Source organism: Talpa occidentalis, unplaced genomic scaffold (assembly GCF_014898055.3).
Source record: "Talpa occidentalis isolate TD23 unplaced genomic scaffold, MPIMG_talOcc4v2.1 talOcc4.5, whole genome shotgun sequence".
NCBI lineage: Eukaryota > Metazoa > Chordata > Mammalia > Eulipotyphla > Talpidae > Talpa > Talpa occidentalis.
The window spans coordinates 85,682,751-85,706,460 of NW_023604861.1; the positions used below are offsets into that span (position 1 = coordinate 85,682,751).

At 46.3% G+C, this 23,710-nt stretch overlaps 1 protein-coding gene across 1 annotated transcript in view; it reads left to right on the plus strand.

The window, feature by feature from the left end:
* The first annotated feature begins 2,546 nt into the window (after nucleotides 1-2,546).
* HK2 (hexokinase 2) overlaps nucleotides 2,547-23,710 on the plus strand; it is a 56,993-nt gene continuing 35,829 nt past the window's right edge. The window contains exons 1-2 of the mRNA XM_037527700.1: nucleotides 2,547-3,068; nucleotides 18,161-18,323. Of these exons, the coding sequence (XP_037383597.1) occupies nucleotides 3,006-3,068; nucleotides 18,161-18,323 (226 nt within the window). The 5' untranslated portion in view covers nucleotides 2,547-3,005. The remainder of the gene's footprint in view (nucleotides 3,069-18,160; nucleotides 18,324-23,710) is intronic.

The window sequence follows — 23,710 nt, forward strand, 5'->3', positions numbered from 1 at the left end:
ACAGTGTCAAACAATGTACTAGTGAAAAAAATAAGAGGAAGGGTGGGCAGGGAGGAAGGGATTGTGTTATATAAAGACTTAGCAATCACTGTCAAGAGCTTATATTTTACTCTAAGATTGGACTCCATTGAATGGCTTTGAGCCAGGGAGAGATATAGAATGGTGTATGTATATATATATATATATATTAAAGATTTATATATTTATTTGTACAAGCAGTGGGTACAGTCAGAAGCGTGGGAGGGTGAGAGAATTCATCAGAGCCAGAGCAGGGAACAGAACAGGCAGACTGACTGAAATACACTGCTGAGGGGAGCAGTAGTTGGCAGGAGAGGTCTGCGCACCATGTAGGACCCTCGCTGGGGGCTGGGGATCGAACCGGCGCTGCCGAGGCTGCAGGCAGCTTTGCAACCCAGCGCTCAACCACTGCGCCACCAGGGGAGGCCCTAGAATGGTGTATATTTTAAATAGTTCACTTTAGTCTGAGTGAAGAAGAGACCATAGAGGTCAGCACAGAGGTATGTATAATGGAAGCAGGGGACAAACAGGATGATGTGGTATTGGCTCTGGCCAGGTTGCTGGAGGCTTAAGTAGGAGGTGACCAAAACCACAAAGAAAAGTTAGATATTGTATCTATTTTATAGGTCAAGTTGACAGCTTGCTGATGGACTAGCTGTATATGAGGGTTAAGTGGCAGGAAGGACTCAAGGATGATTAAGGGTGGATGGTAGTGCCATTTGCAGAGAACTGGGGTGGGAATGAATAGATTTGGGAAGAAAAGTTGAGTCCCACTTTGGACATGTGTGATTTGCTAGTCACTGCAGTGGAAGTAGTTGGAGAAATAGGTCTGGTGTTCAGGGAGAGGTCCCTATCATAAACTTACATTTGTGAGTCATCGAGGTGTAGGTGATATACTATTCGCCCAGCATGAGGAATCACCCAGGGAGACAGTGTAACTAGATCAGAGAAGAGGGTGGAGGACTGTCCCGAAACACTCCAGAATTAGAGAAAATAGGGACAGAGGAGCCTGGAGAGAGAAGTTAGAGGGAAACCAGGAGAGTGGAGCTTGCTGGCTCTGACAGAAGATGGTATGTTCAGATGGGGCATGTGGTCAATGGGGCATGTGGTCAAGATAAGAAAACAGAATTTGGCGACATGTAGGTCATTATGTAGACTACGGCAAAAACAGTTTAGGACCCAAATCTGACTATACAGAAGAGGAGAGATGAGAATGTGTAATTGCCTGAGGTACAAAGTTTTCTCAAGAAGTTTTGTCGAGAAGCCAGATCATGGATGTTCTTGTTTATTTCTGCTTGTTCACAAAATGTGAATGTTACGTTCTTTTGTTATTTTAGGATTTTTTCAATTCATTTATCCAACAAATATTTTCCAAAAATTAGCATTTATTACTTGTGTAGTATTAATAGTATTTCTTATACATGTTGCAGATGGTGCTCCACTGTTTATTGTTCTTCAGTAGAGCACCAGTGACACTTCATCTGCCTCCACACTAACTCTCCAAGCATTCGTTCCCATTCTCCACAAGCACCAGTCTTCTGTCTGCCGCAATCACTATTTCATTCCTGCCAGCTTTATGTATATATATAAATATATATGCATATATGTGTGTGTGTACATATGTGTGTATATACATATATGTGTACACACACACACACACACACACATATATTTGGAGAGTGTGGTGCCAGGCATTAGCTGTGGTGCGACAACCCCTTTTCTCAGCATACATATGCCATGCCATCACACCCCACGGAATCATTCAGTTACGGACTTATCACCCACCCAGTTTCACCTAAGCATCAGAATCATAGCTGCAGACAACGTTTCTTTCCTGCCTTCCACTTCCCCAGCCCTTAGAAGGCAGAATAGGGCTTCTAAGTCAGATGGACGAAGTTGTATTTCTTTCTCCCTGTGCCACTAATTAGCTGTGTGACCTTGAGCAAGTCTCATGACCTCGTGCCTCAGTTTCCTCATCTGTTAAAGGAGGTCAGTTAACCCCACAGACCATCAGTTTTGTGGTGCCTGGCATTAAAATAAGCAGCAGCTGCGTCGCCTCATTTTGCTTCAGCGTTGTGCTGACGCATTGAGCCACAATCGGTGAGAACTAAGATGCTTCAGAAATGTGACTGGCAGCGGGGGCCCCTCACATGACCCCGAAATGCCAGGTGGCTCTCTCCCTGCAGAGGGCGTGAGCTGGTCCGGTGACCTGTCTTTCCAGTCGCCCCACACTCCGGGTCTGTGATCACGCGCCCCCCACCCATAGCCGAGCCTGACACAGCGGTGGCTCATGCGCCTTTCCGCCCCAGCCTTTTGCCACGGACCACACGTCCCATCCCGGCTGCCGGCCCCGCCTCCCGCCCAGGGCGCGCCCCTCCAACTTGCCGGCTCGGGTGTCAGAGCAACCGCGCCCGCAGGCTTTGCGCGCGGATTGGCTGCGCCTCGGCGGCGGGCGGGCCGTGGGCGCACACACCCCTCCCCGTGTAGCCAATGGGCGTGCGCGCGTCACTGACCGGGCGGCCCACGAGGCGGCAGCCCCTCAATAAGCCACATTGTTGCACGAAACTCATAGCAGGAGTCCCAGGCCGCCGCTACAGCCGTCGTGTCACTGAGCCAAGATCCGCGGGCGAGTGTCGCGTGTGTGAGCCGGGGAAGTCCGAGCGCCCTAGTGGAGCCCAAGAGTGACTCTTTCCAAGTTGAGCCTCAGTGATCCTGTGGCTGAAGTTAGTCTCTTCACTGTGGGGCCACCCGACACGTCGCCGGGAGTTATTCTTGGGTGCCTTCCAACACTCGGGCTCCAGAAACCTGTTTCCAGAGACCCGAGACCCTCCAGCCGGGCGCGCCACCGCCGTTAGTCTTCGTTTTTGTGCTGCCCGCCTTCCCCGCTCGGGGCCGAGCCTCCAAGCCCAGGTACAAAGCGGTCTGCCCCGCAACCCCGCACGCGCTCCAGCTTCGGTCTCCCCTCTGCACCGTCGGGCCACGGCAGGATGATCGCCTCGCATCTGCTCGCCTACTTTTTCACGGAACTCAACCATGACCAAGTGCAGAAGGTAAGTGCGCGCGGGCGGAGGCAGATGGCTCGCCTCTAATACAGACTTGGCGACGTTTCCGACCCGTTCTGCCGGGCCGGCCGGGTGGGCGGGGACGATATTGTCCTTGATTCTAAAGGGACCCGCTTCCTCCTATGTCGGGCCGAGGACGTGGAGAAAGTCAGAGCTGAGTGGAAACTCCTGGGTGCGAGGAGCCACGTCCGCTAGGCACCGGCGGGCGTGTGCGCGCGTGCGAGGCGCTGGGGCTCGCGCGCAGCCACTGTCTCAGTTTCTGCTACCCTGCGCGCCCTCGCAGTTTTTTTTTTTTTTTTTTTGTTTCTGGAGGGGCGCTCATTTACACAGCCCGGCTCACGTAGGAGGAGCCCCCCCCCCGCCCCTTGTGTAGCTCGAGTTCCGGCGAGAGCACGTGGGGAGAATCCTGGCGAGGGGGAGGAGGCTCTGCTGCCGCGTGGGGGCTGCTGGGGCCCTCCAGCTCTGAAGGGCTGTGCTTAGTGGACTTGCGGTTTCCCCAGTCGCTCCCCACGGCCTTGCGGAGGTGGGGTTGCGGGGAAGCCGAGCCAGGAAGCAACCCGTAAGCTCGCAGAGCCGTCCGCGTGCCGCGCCCCCTCCCCGGAACTGAGCCTCCCGGAACTGAGCTCCGCGAGGAGCGCCCCCCCTCCCCATCTGCCCGGCGCGCGCGCCTCCAGATTTGTCTCGGGAGGGCCCCGCCCTGGGGACCCCGGGCCCGCCCCCAAATGGGAGGGGGTGACTTTGGATGTTACTTTCTGCTGCGTCTAAAAGTTAGTCCGAGAGGACCTACACCGCCCCCGTCCCCTGCGGGTCTCCGTATTCCTTGAAAGTTTTGTCAGTTACGAAAATGAAATTTTTCTGCCCTAGGCCCCAGCTATCTGTGCCCACCTTTTTCTCTCCCGAGCCCAAGCTCTCACTATGTCTGGGTCATTTACACAAGAAAGCGCCTCCGGCCCTGCCTGGAGCGGAGCCCTGCTCGCCTCGGGGGATGGGGTGGGGGTGGAGCTGGGCTGGACCCGAGGCGCTCTCTCTGGGGAGAATTGAGTTTCTGAAGTGCTCGGGATTTCAGGATTGGCTTTAGGCCGTCCTCTGCTAGAACTTGAGAAGAGCGACCTGAGAAGCTGGGGCGGAGGCGGGGGTGTCTGGAGTTGTAAAGCAGATAGAGCGTTGCTCAATTACATACTTGAAATTTCTGTGTCTCAGTGGGGATACTTTTTTTTGGAAAATGTCTTGACATTATCGTTTGGTGAGACGACCTCCTCCTGCTATTCCGGGTGTCCTGAGAGCAAAGGAAAGGATGGTGGATTACCATCTTGATGCTTTCAGAGTCATGACAGATGAACCCCCAGATAAAGCATGACATTACTCACTATGACTGCATAGGGAGCAGAAGGCAGCTGGTTTAGTCGAATTTTATTTTGTTTATAAAAGGATTGATACTCTAGCTCATTTCTGGGATGTGGCTTAGCTGTGCACTTTTAATCCAGTTGATTTAAAAAACATGTCTGTGAACCGGCAGGATCTTGGCAATTTTGGGCATTTCTGCCCTAGAAGTGAGCTTAACTCTTAGGCTGACTGTCATCTCTTGGTAAGTCCTAAAGTACCGAACCAGAGGGTCTTTAATCCAGGGGAGGTCTTCTCAGTTGGGTAATCATGGCCCCAAGACATTTGAATTCTTTTACAATATTTTTCTCCTCCAATGCAGAGGAAGCTGAGACCTGAACTTGGGAGCTGTATCACCCTCCTGGCTTGCAAGTCGGGGGCGTTAGGGGATTTCCCTTTGGTCTGGGCAGTGAAAAGAGAATTAGCCAGGGTATCTGGAAATGAGTTCTAATCTCTGTGGTTTATTAACCGCAAGATCCCTAAGCAAGTCACTTTGCCTGTTTGGACTGCTGACTACTTTTTGTCAAAAGGGCTGTACCTGCTGGTACTCTGCTGTCCATTTTATGGAGTTAAGATGATTAAGCACAGCAATGTGAAATCATCTTTTGCTGTAGGCTTTTTTTTTTTTTTTACACACATGCAGTTACCTTTCAGCCTGTGAAGTGTCTTGCCAACACTTGGGTGTATTTCCTCAAAATTACCAATGGAGGCAGAATTGAGTCAGGGCTTTTACTCACTAGGTGTCAGAAACTGGTTCAGCCTTCTTGCTTAGGTGGGTAAAGGTGTTTGACCCTCGCTGAAATTAGACAGGAAGTAGGAAGAGAATCAGAGAGAAGAATACTTTGGAAGAGTCTTTTCAAGTGGCTTGAAGGAAGGATTCCTGGATGGAAGAACTGGGAGAGAAGCATGAACTTTGAGTTTAACTTTACAGTCTTTTGGATCGGAATTTAGAAATTCCCTTGTGCTATCATTTTGCACATGCTGGGTTTTAGTCCACACAGAGGGCTTAGGTTAACCTGTGTAGAACTAGCTCCATCTGGATTACTTGTCTCCTGGTGTTCAAGCCTTGTTTTGTGCCTTTGGGATGAAGAGTAAGGGTTATTTGCTTACTTCTGCCCATTGACACTTTGAAACTAAGCAAAAGCATCTAGAATTTTTTGTGTATCAGGCAGTGGTTTAAGGAGCCCTGTGAAATAGAAACAATTAGGTTCAGCATCCCTGTTTTACTGGTGAGGAACTGAGGCACAGAGTAACTTGTCCAAGGCCACTAACTTTTTTGTAAGAGCTAGAAATTGAAGTCATATCATGGGACTTCAGAGCCCCATGCTCACTGCCATACTTCCTGCTTCTGGGAACATTTGTGGACTTATCTTGACTGTGTGCATTCACTTTTGGATGCTGGAAGCCCCTTTACCCAGCATGTCCCGAGAGGAACTTGCTCTCTTCTTCGATTAATGGTGCCAGTACCTTTTGAATATTCTGACTGAGAGCCTGGGACTCATTTTCATTTCTGGTAGCTACATCTTTGTCAAGTTGGTCTCTGGGTTACTTCAAAAGCCTCCTATAGTTTTTTTTTTGTTTCCATGCTCTTTCTGGAACCAAACTGGATCATTTCAGAAACCCTATATCACCCTTCATACTGAATATCGCTTGACCCCACCTGTCATCAGCCTCATCCGCTCTGTCTATCTCTTCATTGCCTGGAAGCGGGAATTAACATTCCTCTGAATGTCATATCCATTCACACTAGGAGTTTTTTGCCTTATCAGGACATTTATTTCATGTCACCATATATTGGAGTTGACAGTTTTCATTTGGATTCAATGACAGGGAGAACTCTGACTGTTCACCTTTGTAGCCACAGTTTCTGGCCACTGCTCTGGTGCTGAGGCGTGCAAGAATGAAGGGGAGGGCATCTTCCTGGAGAAAGAAGCTGTGCAAGGGCCCCAAGAAGTAGAGGATGAGGGGGGTGGGGCGGTCTTGGATTGAAGGGAATGATGGGTGAATGGGTGGGACTCAGAGGGAATGGCAGTGGGCTACTCCTTCATCAGGGCTTGGCTTGAGGCTGATCCTGAGGGCATTTCCTCTTCTCCAGCTCTCAAAGCATTATGATTATGTCAATCTTGGAGAGAAAGAGGATTTTCTTTAGTAATTAAATTATAGTTAATATACAAGACACAGGATTTTTGTTTTTCAGGAATGAGAACTGGGATTAAGCATAGAACTAAAATGAAGAATATGTTCTTCATTTAGCCACTGACCAAAATGATTTAACATGCGTTGACAGGGGATGACATATTTTCACACCAACCCTGGAGCATAAAAAGCTTAGTTATGGGCCTTCCTGGTGGCGCAAGGGTTAAGACGCAAACTATGAAGCTGTCCTCAGCCACTGCAGCACAGGTTCCATTCCCGGCCAGCCAGGGAGCAACCCACATGGCGCAGTAGACCTCTCCTGACTCGCCCGCTGCTCCCCTCGTCAGTGTACTTCGGTCAATCTGCATGTTCTGTTCCCCTCTCTGTCTCTGGTGAATCCTCTCACCCCCCTGCACTCTGGCCTATACCCCAGTTCTTGTGTGCATAAATAAATAAATCTTTAAAAAAAAAAAAAGCTTAGTTATGCTCCTTGTTATATGAATGGAGAGTGACTTTTAACTCTGGATTTAAGAGATGGGGGAGTAAATGGGAAGCCCAAAGATCCAACACAGCTCCCTACAGTTAAGAGAGAGAAGAGTTTTCACGTTATTTTGGGTGCAAGGCCCTCTGGCAGCAATGTAGAAAACTAAGACACCTTTTAATTGTCTGGAGAGATAAGGTTCCAGGAAAAGATACTTCACAGTCTCTAAAGGGTGGTGTTTAGTCCCTCCAGGTTGTACAGTCCTAAGAAGGTGGCTTATTATGGTGGGGAGTTAGGGACCCAAAGGGAGGCTTGATTGAAATGTTTTAAGATCACCTACTGCATGCTGATAATCTTTAGATAGGGATTAAAGTACCAGCAGTAAACTGATTAAAACCTTAGTAAGATTATTTTTGACTTGGTTAACTGACATTGTCAGTTCTCATTTGTTCAAATTAATGTAATTCTTAGTATCCTAATACTGTCCCTTCCCCGTTCAGAAGACAAATGATAATAATAGGAATATTTTGTAGCTCTTGCTAATCATTCATTCATTTGATATTTCCAAACTTTTGCATCAGAGAACTCTAAGAAGCACTTTTTTCTTTACCCCTGAATGAATTAAAATTCCCTCTGAGTCCCCTCAGCCAAAGCCAACATTTTTTTTTTTTGCACCCTGAGGAGTTTGAGGCTGCTAGGGGCCCTTTTCCAGGGGGAATCATAGCAACACAAACCACAACAGTTTTCTCCCAAAATCTGGCTGAGTAGGGAGAACTGATGTGCTAAAAGAACTCTGGCTTTCTTTGTTCAGATACTTCCAATTTAAAAGACAAATTTGATAAAGGAGTTCTTCATTATCATTGAGTTTGGAAGTCAGCAATTTTGGTTTCTTTTCCAACACTGTTTTGTCTGTCTTTGTCTTTTGCAGTGGGGATGGGGGCATAGGAAATCAAATCCCAGAGTTCGTGACTACTTATTATCACTCTGTGATCATAAGCCATGCTTCTTTGTCCTGGAGTGGCTGTTACTGTTAACTTCTAAATCAGGTCCATCAATTTGAGTGCTATTGACATTTTTGGTAGGGTTGAATTGGATTTCCACTCTACTGAAATTTATAGGGCCAAAGCCTCTGTGTGTATTTGTGTGTGTGTACTTTCAACTATGGGCAATTTTGTCCCCATTTGGTAATGTCATGAGACATTTTTGGTTGTCACAAGGTGAATGGAGCAGTTTTGTAGTGCATTGCTTATTGTCAGACAGTTAGTTGATAGTAGCCCCAACTGGCACCAGAACCCTCAGTTCTCAACAGTGCTACACCATGGGACAGTCATAATGGGAAGTGACCTTTTACAAAAGATGGGTTTAAGGTGAGGCCTATAGAGTGAGGTGAGGCCATAGCAGTCAGCAGATGTCCACAACCCCTGAAGGCTGGCTTGGGGAAGAGGGGAGGAGCCTGTTGTTGTCGTCAACCAGAAAAACGTAAGTGCCCCAGAGAACTGTCAGAGAGAAGTCTGCCTGGTTGTGCCTGGGAGAATCTCACCCTGGCTATTGCTGGGGTTTCTATGGAGGCCAGACTTCTACTCGGCTTCTAAATAAGGCTGCGTGTGAGCTCCAGAGCAGAGGATGGGGCACATGGATGGCCAGTCCTACAGTCATGGGGAAGGCAGTGTGGCCAAATGCATGCAAAACCAGACTTCCAGGGTTGAATTGGGTGAATCCTCATTTGCCGTGTGAACTTGGGCCAGTTAATTTAACCTCTGGGTTTCTTCCTCTTGTAAAATTAGTGTTTAGATAACACCTTAATAGGGTGTTGCAAGGGTTAGAGAGGGAGTTAATATATGTGAAGATCTTGAGAGTTGTGTCTGACATATGTGGTATGTGTCACAAATGTATATGGTAAATATTAGTCCATATAAACAAAGACTCTAGATACCCTGCTGCACTATCAATCTTTGTGGGAGCAAAAGGGAGGTCCCATTTTTTTCAAAAGGGCTTTTAGGGCCTTTTTATGCTCTGTGTCTGATGCTGGATATGGAGGATGGAAAATTCTTAAAGTTGAGGAACTGTCCTCATTTGCCTCCTCCAGGTTCTAAAACTGCTTTACTGGGCATAGGAGATCCATCCTTGATTTTCTCCTCTAACTTGCTTTTTTTCTGGTCCCCTGGGGAGTTAACATTCCCCATTCAGGGTTCTCTGGGATATCTTGTCCATTGATGTACCTCAGGTTGATGTACCTCAGGTTGAAGTGTTCTCCATGGAACATCATGAGAGACACAGCTTCTGAAAAATGACAGCTTTAGCTTAGCCCCCTGTTGCTGCAGAAATCTGATCTGTTTGCGGTCAGTGCTTCCTCCTAAGAGCAGAAGGGCAGAGGCTCCCAGCAGTCGCTGAGGCCATGTATGCTGGACTGGGCCAATTAGATGCTTATCACCCTCCCCCACATCTACCCAGATTCCGCCTTTCCACTGGGGAAACTGTTTGAGGTGCCTGTGTGTTCAAGTCATAAAATCAGGTGATGGTGGGTTTTGGTTTCACTGACCCTGGAGTTTCGCTGAAGGGAACAGTTGCTCCCACGTTGTTTTTGCACATGAGTGGGGGGATCCCTGGTCATCCTGGGACACAGCAGAGAGCTCTTTGCCTCTCAGATACACACTCTGGGGCCACACACTGTGGCTCCTCTTGACACAGTAGGTCAAGGTTCTTGACAGGGGTGCCCAGAGTTCTTGACAAAGCTCCAGGGGATCATCTGTGTGGAACCCACACTCTGCTCCCTCCTCACTTCCCACAACTCCCCATCCATGTGCAGCCTTTGTCTTGTGGTAACTGAGTTAGGAGTCTTGACTATTCCTGTGGGAACAGGAGCCAGAGAATTTCATTTCTCCTTAAGTTCTACTTTTATTTTGGGGGTTGATCATATTTTTTGTACTGACATCTGTGGATCTCTAAGCATTTCCTTGACATTCCTTCCCTGGCATGGCCTATGCCAAAGGTGAGTGGGACCCAGCCCCGGGGCCTTTGGAGCCCACTGCCCACCTGTCTTCCTGGCTCTCCTCACGCTCTGCTCAGCATCCCTGCCCTGGAGGCCTGGAGGTGGACCATGTTCTTAAAAGTCCTTATTCCCAACCTCTTCCTTCTGGCATCTTTCTACTCTTCTGATAAATGAAGGAATGAAGCCAGATAAGGCACCTGACAGTTTTAATTAGGGTTAAATGAGGGCATTTGAAGCTGCCACCTTTCCTTTTCCCATTTGAGGGACTTCCTCCCCCTGCTTCCTGTTTCCTCCCAAATTTTCCTTTCTCAACCCTTTCTGTGAAGCCTTCCAGCCATGTCCATTGACTCCTTTCTCCCCTTTAATCCTCAAAGGTCTTAAAACCACAAACACATGCAGTGTGTCTTAAATGCTAGACTCTGTCTAGTACCCTCCTGTAACTAGGCCATCCTCAAGCAGACCTCCAGGCTAGACATAGTTATTACTGATCATTCAGATGAAGGCACAGGGAGGGAACACAGCATGGGGACAGAACTTTGCTCAAGGGAAAGCCAGAATTCAGACCCAGGAAGCCTGACTCTGGACCCCAGGCCCTCACCCCAGCATGGGGCTTCCTGGGGCAATGAATGTGGATATTGCAGTTTCAGGGGTGATGAGTCAGGTATCGGTTAGGAAGGGACCTTTGGGATGTTTAGGCCAAAAAACCCTTCATTTTACAGATGAAGTACTGGGTACTAAGGGACCAGTCTCTGCTTCCACTGGGCAGACCCTAGAGCTGGAACATGTTTCCTCTGTCTCAGTCCTGTGTCCTTTCAGGCTCATTTGTGCAGTGCCTCTAGTCCCCTCAGATCAGTGGGGACAAGAAATCCAAGGTGTCAAGAGTGCATTGGCATCATTGGCACAGGAATTGGGAAAGGGATTTGGGGAGAGGACATTCCCTCTGGGCCCTGAAGGGCAAGTGGGAATTCCCCAGAGGAGGGGAACATTCTAGGCATGGAATCAACACATACATGTTTCTATATTTCCAGATAAACATCTCTTGGTATTGATGTGCATGGTTTAAATGATTGCAAATCTGTATTTTATTACTGTGAGAAACTGCCTACTATCTACCCTCACCTTAAATTTGTAATTACTTGTTGATATATTTACCTCCCACCAGCCAGTAGACGGGGCCCCTTCCAGGCAAAGACTGAGGCCTCCATTATCTAAATGTCCTGAGTGCTTGGTATGTGCAATCAATGTCTGTTGGTAAATGAACTGTGCCAGGGTCTGTGCACATCTGGGATATTAGCCCCTTGCACTGCTGCCCCGCAATTGGGACAAAATGTCTGAGGACAGGAGCATCCCCAGAAGGGCATCCCCAATGCCCATCTCCTGGAGCCCTGCTGGGTGCTGTTCCCTGAATCCTGCTGGGCTGTAACTCCGTGGCTGAGAGCAGAACTGGAAGAACAGGAAACCCTGTGACTCAGAACGGTGCAACAGGATCCTGGAGGAGTGGCCTGAGCCTTTGAGCCTTGGAGGTCAGCTCCACACTCACCTGCCACCCCAGGCTTGTGAGCGGGCCCTTCCTGCCTCAGAGCTGGATTCTCCCCAAGGTGGTGCACTGGTCCTAGGGAGGGCCCTCTGTGTTCCCACTGAAGGAAGTATTTTGGCAGATCGGTTTCTTTCTTTTTAATTTCTTATCAGAAACACCTGGCTTTGCCTTGAAACTTTACAAGGTAAACTTGCTGCTCTCTGCACAGCCTTGGTCCTCCCAGGAGAAGTCTATGAAGGCTTTATTACTAATGAGGTCGCTGACAACACTTGTCTGGCTTTCCCCATATGGGGACACCTGTGCCCCAGATTAGAGCACTCTGCTGGCCCCTGGATATGGTGGGTCCTGCCAGGGACTTGACCTGTGGTTTTGGGGAAGCTTCTCTAAACCTTGGTTTCCTTTCAAAGAGTTATGGTAAAACACTAGCAAAAGAATGATGCAAAAATATGAAATTCATTTTGAAACTAACTCAAGAGCTAGCTCAGTCGATGAAAGGCTACATGTGGTTGTGTTTACATTGTGACCTTCTCCTCTGGTTTGATCTCTTTTGACTTTGATCTCCTTTAACCCTCTGACCATGTGTATTGGGTAGACTAGGGGCTAGTCAGTGCCTTGCTTTTGTTTCTTTCTCTCCCTCTCTATTTTTACAAAATAGAGTATAATATACATAGGAATAAAGTATAATATACATAGGAAACAGCACATCAGGTTACTACCACTTAGATTCAGCAACAGGTTGTTACCAGTAGCCACTGGCACTAACCCCAACTAAGTGTAGCACAACCCTGACTTCTACCAACATATGTCTGTGTCTGGACTTAATATAAGTGGGCTCAGAATGTCCCTTTTTGTGTCTTGCTTCTTTCACCCAACATTTTATCTTGCGATTTCTTCTATATATGTTCCTTATGGTGGTAGGTGGTGTGTTCTTATTACTGTAGATCATCCCTGCCTCTGTCCCACAACACTATTTTGAATTAAAGTAGGTGAATCTAGTTAAAGACTGTCACTTTCAAGAGGGAGAGGTCCTTCCTAAATTTCTTTCAAGGAGGTCAGGTTGGACGTGGCCTAATATACCCATGTCCCGATTGAGTGCTGGGGAAGCCCACATTCAGTCAATTGTTCTGTTGAGAATCTATTAGAAGCTAAAACTAGTATTCATCTGGCAGGTCCAAGAGAGAGAGAGGATGCTAGGTACTAAATTAGAAATATCCAAAGATGGGAGAAAGGAAGTCCAGCTGGAGTCAGGTGTCTTTGTGTCCTTGGCCCTAATGCTTATATTTGTGGAGTCACTGAATTCACCCTTCTCCCAGGAGGGTGTGTCCTGTAAGGATGACTGATGAGCATTGCTCCATTGTGTATTATTTATCTGCTTACCAAAAGGATTAGGTAATGTGGTTCAGCTTGCAGTAAAAGAATTTCTAGAACAAGAGTCATGGAACAGACAGGGATTATTACAAAAAACAAAACAAAACAAAACAAAACAAAAAAAATGAAAACTGGGACTAAAGATAATTTACTGGATTGAGGCTAGAGCTCTGAGACTCCTGACAGTGAAGGCAAAAGGACAACTCTTTTGGAGTTGGCCTAATTTTCCTTGGCCCATGTAGGAAGCACAGTGAACGTGCGCAGCCAGACTTTCTCCTGACACTGGACCACAGAGAATTGATTGGCCAGTGAACAACAAAGCAATCATCCATGGTGGGGCAATCTTTATGATCCTCCCTTCCTGTGATCCCTTGATAAAAAGTGATAGGACTGAGAGTCATACTAATAGAAGTCAGAGAGCCAGAGCAAGGCAGTGAGGTAAGTAGCTTTCTGATCCAGAATTCGTCACCTTGCAGGATTTTGGGTTTGCTCACTTCTCCTGAACCATTTTACACGATCTTCCAACTGTCTCTAGGTCAACATACATCCACCAAGCCACACATGTTGTATATGTACAGTAAGTTCTCACTTAATGTCATTCACATGTTCTTGGAAACTATGACTAGGAGAGAAACAACATAATGAAACCAGGTCTTCAGAGAACTTTGTTTTAGTGTTAGTGTTGGCTGGGATTTTTTTCCCCTCATCAATGTTAAAATAAATGATGATGAATGAAATGGACCTGCCGTATGCTCTCAGCTCAGAAAACAGTTTCCCTGAATGCCAGTTTCACAGATCATTTACTCACATGCGAGATATTTCCTGTGGTCTGTCTTTCATGGAGTTTTCTTATCTGCTCAGACCCATGCCTCCATTTCAGAGACATTTATTGCATCTGTAGTATGAGTTGAGTTTTCCTGTAATGTTCTTTTTAATTGTGGATATATACATATATATATATATAAATCATGAAATTTACCACTGCAACCATTTTAAAGCATACAATTCAATGGCATTAAGTACATTCACATTGTTGTGACAGCAGCACCACAATCTAGCTCCAGAATTTTTCTTTTAAAATTTTGTACTGGGCCTCCCCTGGTGGCGCAGTGGTTGAGAGCTGGGCTGCGAAGCTGCCTGCAGCCTCTGCAGCACCGGTTCAATCCCTGACCGCAGGTGAGGGTCCCACTTGGGGCGCAGACCTCTCCTGCCGCCCGCTGCTCCCCTCAGCAGTGTATTTCGTCAGTCTGCCTGTTCTGTTCCCCGCTCTGGCTCTGGTGAATTCTCTCACCCTCCCGTGCTTCTGACTGTACCCAGTGCTTGTATAAATAAATAAACAAACAAATAAATAAATAAATCTAAAAAAAAAAATTTTGTACCAGTTTCACTCCAGTGCTTTGCATATAATTGGCTTTCAATAATGGTCAGAAAATGGAAAAAACTGGGGTCCCAGTAGTGGTCAGGGATTCAGGAATTAGATGATATGAATCTTATACATTTAGACATTGAAATTTAAGCTTTCACACTTCTCTTTAAAACCTCGTAAAGTATTCAAGGTAGCATTTATAGTGCTTTATAGAACAAACTGTTCAGATTGGATTGTTGTGCTTGCCTAGATATAAATAATGAAATGGTCAGGATCATTTTCCCATGGAGTCAGATAGAGTGGCCCCAGGATCCAGCCAGTGGTCACTTGCCACTCAGCTGGAATTGGCCTGCAAGATGAGATGGACCCTCTGGACCAGCAGTAGGATTATTTATAATTTCTGACAACTGTAGTCTCAACTGTGTGACCTTGGTTGACACAGTCTCTTGACCTCTTTGCTTGAGGTCCCTTTTTGGCTCTCCTCTCCAGGCCTTTGCTTTCAGGGTTTTCCCATATCTGTTTGGGGCTTGCTGTCTCAGCAAACCACTGCACATTCTGAAGTGAAGTCCATATGAGGGCAACCTTTTTTGCTCCTGCATTCCTTGCGTCATTGCTTTGCTTCAGTTTCCCGTCCTTTGTGAGTGTTAGTCTGGAAGAACATGTGGGTACTTAAGGAGATGAGTTTTCCATTTGGGTTATTGTTTTGTTTCAAGAGGAGGATGGGGTTAATTTCTGTTTAGAGTTTCTCCAGGATCTTCCCATAATTCTGTAGAGGAAGCTGCATATCAGACTGGAGTGTTAGGGAAAGAAAGAAACTGACCAAAATTGCCCAATAAGGAAGTCCTAATCTTTTCAAGATTGCTAAATAGATGTCCTAAAACTGCTCTTTCTTTAATACACACCCTTCCCTTCAGGCAGGTGAACTCACACCTCAGTTTGGCTTTGTTCCCATCCTGCCTGTCTCCCCAACTTGAGTACCCCCTTCTCCCCCTCTTCCTCCCTGATAGAGACTGAAAGAGAAATAGCCCAGTGTGATAAGCCACACACCCACCACAGAGAGAGAACGAACAATCAAAGAGGAACCACCTCTGTTTTGTTAACCCAAGTGACTAAGTAGGGTTAAGAAATGGCCTACTGTCCCGTGTACATTTGGTATCTCCTAAATGACTTTCTCCAATGACTTTGGACCTGGTGCTTCCCCCATCCCCCCAGTTGCCTCGGGGATAAAGTTGGCACGATTCTGCAAAGTGCATTCACTTCCTCCCCAAGCCAGGAAAACCTGTCTTTGTATGGAGACTGCTTTTTGTTTCTGACTTCTGCTTCCCTTGGCCACCCTTCACCCAACACACAAGTGCCAGCCAGGGCTAGGGGGGCCCCCTGTGGTGTATTTAGGAGGCTATGACATTAGAGAATTCATCCTCCCTTTCTGAGTGTCCCCAATAAACTCAGGATGAATACATCATCATGCTGTCAAAGAGGGGAAGTTTGGATCCAGATGTACATACCTGCATTTCCTACAGCTGTTCCATATCCTTTCTCTTGGTCTCACGTGACAGAGAGGAAACCAAGCCCTTGGAGTCATTCAATAAAACATGAGCAAGCGGATTTGTTCCAAGGGCTTGAATTTAGAGCCAGATACACCTCAGTTTGAACCCTAGCTTTTCTTCTCACCACCGTAGGGGTTTGAGTGTAGAAGGGATTTAGAAGTTTTGCAAAATGGCAATGAGGTCAAGTTAGTAAAGCCATAGGATGGTGTCTGGCTTGGTAATTGTCTAGCTATTGTAATTATCATCATCATCATTTCCACCTGTCATTGAACACTAAAATATGATTATAAGGGCAACATGACTCGAGTAAAGGCTGGGCTGTTTAACTTGTTAAATTCTTTGAGGGTTAGAATAAGAAATATTGGCTGGATTTCCAGTCAATACTGTAGCACCTAAAACACAGATGTTACACTAAGAATGGCTACTGTGGAATTGTGACCACTTCGTTTTTGTGTGTGCCGCTCATATTCCAAGAGTGTCTGTGCAAGGTGGTACAGGCTCTGTCCACTCTGCAGGAGCTCTCCTGCCTCCTTTGCAACATCCAGGGCCATCCATGGGAGGTGGGGGTGGCAGTGTGAGGCTCCTGGCCCTTTCCTTCTCTCTGGAAAGCAGTCATGTGGGAGTTGCAATACTATCATGTGTCTAAACTCATGCCAGTGTTTGGAGACATGTCTGAAGCCCCTGTTACTCTCCAACCTGCCTGCCAGCCCTGTGGATCATGCCCTCAGCTTGTTGCTTTGTTTCTGTTTTGGGGAATGACTGGAATAGAAGTTGGCCTTTTAAAGGCCTGAATGTACTACATTGCCATTTGGTCTGTATAGACCCGCTGCTGTCTACAGAGGGGGTTTGACCTTTTGTGTTTGTGTGACTTTGGGCACACTGCTTTTGGTAGAGTGGAGGAAAAAATATTGCCTACCTCACAGGGCTGTTGTGAGGAGTAAATGAGTTAATATAGTATGATGGTTGAGGATAGGGTTTACTGTTAGTGCCACATCAGGGTTTACTGTTAGTGCTATTGCCTACGATGACATCTTAGATTATTCCCAGAACTGGCCTGGCATTGGCTTCTGGTCTGGTGACCCTGAACTTTGAACATTAGCACCGAGATGCATAAGCCATGAGATAGCATTCTTGGGCCAGCCCAGGTGTCACTGCATATATAAAACAGGATACTGGGCCTCCCCGGTGGCGCAGTGGTTGAGCCCTGGCTTGCGAAGCTGCCTGCAACCTCTGCAGCGCCGGTTCGATCCCCGGCTGCTCCCCGGCCACCAGAGGAGGGTCCCGCAGGGTGTGCAAACCTCTCCTGCTGCCCGCTGCTCCCCTCAGCAGTGTACTTCTGTCCTTCTGCCTGCTCTGCTCCCAGCTCTGGCTCTGGTGAATCCTCTCACCCTCCCACGCTTCTGACTGTACCCAGTGCTTGTATAAATAAATAAATCTTTTTAAAAAAAAAAAGTACATTAAAAAAAACAACAAAACAACAACAACAACAACAACAACAACAAAACAGGATATTGCTGAGGCCATTAAAATTTCTCTGGGTCTGCAATCACCAGAGATTTGTCTCTCTTTGCACCAAAAGGGAGTTGCTTGCCTTCTGCAGAGCCTGTGTGAGTGGGCTTAAGTCAGGGAAGGGTGAGTTGGAGAACTGAATCAAGGGCAGTTGAGACTACAAGGAATGGGGAGCCATCAATGCAATGAGAAGGTGAGTAGAGGCCAGATCATACAGAACCTTGGAAGGATTTTGGGTTTGGTTCTTATGGGAAGTCATGGAAAGGTTTTAAGCAGGGGAGTAGCAGACCCTGGCTCAGAGTATAAAGTAGATGGAAGAGGTAAAGGTAGAGTTAGGGATTGTATATGTCTGGTCAAGAGGTGATGGCTGCTTGGCTGCGCTGAGTGGCACTAGAATGGACATGACTGTCTTGTGAGGTGAGGGGGAACAAGATAGGAGGTTCAATAATGAACTCCAGTTCCAGGGAGGTTGCCACAGGTTTAGAAACTCAACCTTTCTGAAAAGAACTCTCTTCTCCCCAAATATGTCTTTTTCCTGATCTTCACCATGCTCTAGAAATAAAATTAAACCAATTTTTCTAAATTTAATTTTTTGCTTTTTTAAAAAAAGACAAGGTCCTGTCCAATTCCTGTTAAATGGCCTTTAATAATATGTACAGACTTAACAGATTCTCTTCTGTGGGAGGGCTGAGTGATGTTCCATGACACAGATACACTGTAATATATTTAACCTATAGGTCTCCACTCTTGTTTCCCACCTCTTCCAGGTTGACCAGTATCTCTACCATATGCGCCTTTCTGATGAGCAGCTTCTAGACATCTCTAAACGGTTCCGCAAGGAAATGGAGAAGGGACTTGGAGCCAACACCCACCCCACTGCCTCAGTAAAAATGCTGCCCACCTTTGTAAGGTCCACTCCAGATGGGACAGGTACTGTGCCTGGGGGAGCTGGCTCTGGGTGCTCCATTGATTCCTCTGGCTGGGGGGGGCAGGGGGCGGATTTGGGTGGCTTTGCTCAGGGATCCAAAGAAGGATATGTCAGTGAAGTTTTTTGCTTTCAAAACCTTAGGAACCAACGCCGTCACCCATTTTTTTTTTTCCATCCATGTGCTGAGAAAGGTGGCTTGTCTCAGTTTGGGATTTTTTGGTCCTAGTAAATATGACTAATATGGTCACAGCCATAGGCCATGGAAATTCTTGTCTGGACCTCCTAACTGGCCCATTCTGCAGACATACTTGAGAAACAGTGTGATACAGATTGTGCTAGATTGTTTCTTGAACTCCATAAAGCTTCCATAAAAAGAGAATGAGGAGTTCAAATATGGGAGTGTGGGAAGAGCTCAGTGCTCATTAAGATATGCACGTTATGATAGTAAAAGCTCTGAAGTTGTGCACTGAGAGTTTGTTAAGCTTGTTTAATTCCCTTGTTTGGACACAGTGTGTTTATTTCAAGACATAGCCAGCAAGTGATTTAATCAAACCAGAGAAAAGGGCCATGGTGGAGACTAAAATTGAAGAGTTGGCTGGGACTTGATTACAGAAGGCCTTGCATGTAAGCCTAAAACATAGTCTTTCTTCAGTAAACATTGAGGAGTAACTGGAAAATTTTGAGGGATGTGAGCAGAACTGTCTTGGAAATGCACACTATCAGCAGTATGTGGCGTGCAACGGGGCAGTGATGGCTGTTGGTAGAGCACAGAAAGGGGTCCTGGTGAGATACAGTGGACAGGGCAGGGAGAGGACTAATGTAATGCCAGGGTATTGAGCACGGCTCCCTGGAAAGGGGGTTTGGTGGTGGTAACATCTTCAGAGAGGGAAAAGGAACCAAGTTGTGTCACCGTTTTCACATAGCTTGTCTTGTTTAAGCCTCATAAAATGCTCCATTTTAGAAATGAGAGGTACCTTTGGGGGCCTTGAGAGGTGGGGGATGGGGGACAGCTACCACATCTAAAGGATGGGAGAAAGAGTGCAAGGGGCAGTTGCAGGGCAGTAGAAGAACCTGGAACCAGAGTCTGAGAGCCTGAGGCAGCCGAAAACACCAAGAAGCCTGCTGATGCTGGTGCTGGTGCTGGTGCGGATGCAGAAAAGTCATGAACTGGGGGTGGGGGAGGGCACCAGATGGCCTTGGTCTTTGCAGCATATCTGTGTCCTTGAGCCTTACTGTGCGGGAACCTCTAGGGGCCTGGTCTATCCTAACAAGACTTGGCATCTTTCTAAGATAGATTCCTAAGATAAGTCTTTGTTTACTAAAGTCTGGCCACTCAGCCTGGACCCAGAGGGTATGACCTTGCTCCGCATTACTCTCTGAGTGTGTGAGTCTCAGTCCTTCAAAGAGCTCTTTGAGCTGAGTGAGGGGCCTGGGTCCAATTCCTGTGTCCTTTAGATAGGCACATTTACTGTTCCTGTCACTCCCTCTGACTCTGACCATGCCCACTTCTATTGTTCCCACTTGACATTCTGATAAATTTACTAGCTCCCCAAGGCCAGATAATTTGTCTTTATTTCATGCACTAGCAATAAACAAGTACCCTAAATATTTGCTAAATACGTATGGACTAAGAGCTTTTTTGAGCACCTAAGTGTAGTAATTCTTTGACTTTTCACAAAACTCTCTAAGGTAGGTGTAGATTTTATCTACATTTTTTTAAAGATGAAGAACTTGAAGCTGGATAGTCAAATACTTACCTAAGATCATGCAGCTAATGAGAGGCTGAGTCAGGATTCATGCTCATTTATGCCAAGGGCCACGTATCAAGGCTGCTCTGGAGCTGTGGCAGGTGTGTGGCCACATGCAGCACACGCTCAGCTGAACTGTTTTGAAGTGGGGTTGTCTGTATATCTGGCCTGTATTACAGGCGGTGGGTCGGTTTGTTGGGAAGAACCAGGTATGGGACAGGCAGTTTCCTCTTCTCCTTACTTTCATGACATCAGAGGCACTGAGATCTCTCTCTGCCTCTTGACGTTTGCTGCAGCCCTGCACAGTGCGGCATTGAGTCTCCTTCCCTGACTTCAGGCCAGCGCCCTGGGAGCATTGGCATTCCATCTCTGCCCTGTGTTGAAGTGCATAGGTAGGCATTTGGCCTCTGAATGTGAGTTACCTAGACTGAATACAGGAACCAGAGGCTGATTCTGCAGGTTCTGGGATGGAAGGGTCTGGGGCAGGACTTGACCCCTTTTCTCCTTTTACACTTTTGCGATACCCAGGGGGCCTTTTTGTAACCTCAAATTCTACTGTATAAATGGTGATGGCGTGGAAAAGGAATAGCATGTATTGGGATGGTTTATTCATTGAAGCAGAGCAAGTGCCCCTGAGGACTGTAGACAGACTATAGGAAGCCCAGACCCCAGCCCTGCTTCCTTTGCACTGGCTGGGGGCTTGTGGGCAAGCTCCTCACCCCTGCTCTCTGGAACTCAGCCTCTTCTTCTTTGTAAAATCAGATGTGTATCTGGCAGTCTCAGCCTGATCTGCCTGTGTACTAGAGCTAGTGTGTTAGTGTATTTACACACTAAGAAAATTCTTAAAACCTTTACAAAGTCCACAGCTGGACACTGATTAGTTAGTGCAGAAAGCAGTCCTCTGTGACCTAGTATAAGACATGAAGTAGATATATCTATATTTTGTAAAGTCATTTATATATGTGTGTGTGTACTGGTATATAAAGTATATACACCAAATTACTGATAGTTGTTATTAGTTAGTTGGCAATAACTAGTAAAGCTGAAATGTGTGGGTTGACAGCCCAGCAATTCTGCTTCCAACTATATCTTCAACAAACTCTAATATGAACGCAAGGAGACATGCCTAAGTATGTTTATAACAGTGTTACTTGGAACACTGCACATTGGAAACAGTTTATGGAATAGCTACTTGACAGAATACTATACAGCACAGTTGCATGAGTGAACATATATGAATATTTATATATCTGAAAAACAATGAGTGAAGAACATGTACCTCAGTAGTTGAATATAGATTTTAAAAAAAAGCCCTCAAAGCAAAGCTGTATATTGTTTATGGATACACACACACATCACAAAATTACTGGGACATAAGTTGGAGAATGTACAGAAGATAAATGATAGGAGTAGCTTTTGGAGACAGAAAAGGAAATGGAATTTGGGAGAGGAATGTAAGGGAATGTAATTGAAAGTGGTCAACATCAAGGCTTTCAATTTTAGTTTTTGTCAGTTCGGACTATGAGTTATGGCATGTAGCAGTGAGGATTGATGACTATTCAATAGAAAAGTCCTGCTGTCAAAAGTGGAAATTCTCCTTTGTTATTAGTATCCCAGTAAAGTGCTGAGACAGGGGGCGCACTTTCGTGCAGGGACTGCTGGCCTTTCTCCTGGATGTGATCCGGCAGACCCTGGGCCTTGCTGGTGCATCTGCTTCCTGACCCAGGTCGGTCTGGGCTTTGTGGCTGAAGCTGCTGGCCGCAGCGGCTCTCCCATAGAAAGCAAGAGAACTTTGCTTTAGTGGTGTCTGCTCAATGCTGATCTTTCTCAGCTCAGTCCTTTCCAGTGCTACTTTTCTAATCTGGGAAAGTAAATCTCTGATCTAAGTTTCTAATCTAGAGGGACCTAATCTTTAAATCAGTGACTTTCTAGCTTTTCTGTATTACATACTCATGCCAAGAAACAAACACAGATATTTATATACAATTGAAACAGATTTCAATGTTTATTCTTTTTTTTTTTTTTTTTTAAAGATTTATTTATTTATTTATTTATACAAGCACTGGGTACAGTCAGAAGCGCGGGAGGGTAAGAGAATTCACCAGATCCAGAGCCGGGAGCAGAGCAGGCAGAAGGACAGACGTACACTGCTGAGGGGAGCAGCGGGCAGCAGGAGAGGTCTGCGCGCCTTTTGGGACCCTCCTCTGGTGGCTGGGGAGCAGCTGGGGATCGAACCGGTGCTGCAGAGGCCCAGCGCTCAACCGCTGCACCACCGGGGAGGCCCTCAATGTTTATTCTTAAATGTAATGTGACCCAATCTATTATTCTTTTCTAAAGAGAGTATATTTAAAAAGGTTTTTAGTCAGGATCCCACTCATTTCTTTTCCAGCCTTTAGTTATATAGAAAGCTGCTGCTTTAAATGACCCCCTCCCAGTCTGGTCCTAGACTAGCATTGCAAAATTGGCTATGTAGTGCCAGGGTTGAGAAGTAGTTCCATGTGAGGATTGAGGATGAGAACGCTAGGTGTAAATGGGGTTAAATTCAAGCTGTTTGCTTTTGAGCAGTTCAATTATGCCCTGATCCTGCATTTCCTCATTTGCAAAAGAGGAAACCTCCAGGGGTTGGCTAATTGAGACTATAGGGGAGAATTGAACAGATGACCTTCTTATGTGTGCTAAAAATACAGCTCCACACAGCTGCGGTGAGCCACAGCAAGAGGCATGCCCAGCACCTGTTTTACCAAGAAAGCAAGTAAGCCTCCCAGGTCCTTTCTTTTGGAGGGAGCAGGTATGAGGGTCACTCCCATCAGCCAGAGGCCCTGCATTATGGAGTGAGGACCAGGTCCCAGCTCTCTTCTCTGCATATCCCACCCATCTAATGTTAAAGTCCTGATAGAAAATGGGGAGATTTCAGGAGGCTTCAGTTGGCTTCAGTTCTCCCATTTATGACAGAACCTCCATTATATTAAAGAAAAATGACCTCCAGGTCATGATTTGAGTTCTCTGTGAGAAGGAAGGGAATGTCAACAGCCACCAAGCCTCATGGGAGCTGATTCTAAAATACCTGCACTCCATAGATGTTGTGGACCATGGAGTGTGAAGAAAGGTGGTTGGCACAGATGCAAATGAAATTATATAATTGGGCCATACATGTATGGTTCAAAAATATCTTAATCAGGTGATTAAGTTTGGTGTCTGCCAGGGTATGTTTAAAAAATGCTCTGGATTTTTTTTTCCAATTTAAAGAAGTTGAAAGAAATGTATAATGAACATGCATATAGGCTACCTAGGTTCTACACTGGTATTTTACTAGACTGGCTTTATCATACTCTGGCCATCTATCAGCTCATTGTGTTTTATCTGATGCATTTACCAAGTAAGTTGCAGAAACCAGTTTATTTCAACTATAAAACTTCAGTATGTAGCTTATTAAATTGAGTCCTATATTTACTTTTTTCTTTGTTTAAAATTTATATACAGTGAGATAACAAATCTTAAGTATTGTCTGATGAGTAGACAAATACGTACACCTGTTTAATACAACCCCACCACGATAAAGAACATTATCATTAGTCCAGAAAGTTACCTTGTGCCTCTTCCCAGGAAATCCCTGTCCCTAACCCCTGGGGCGGGGGTGGGGT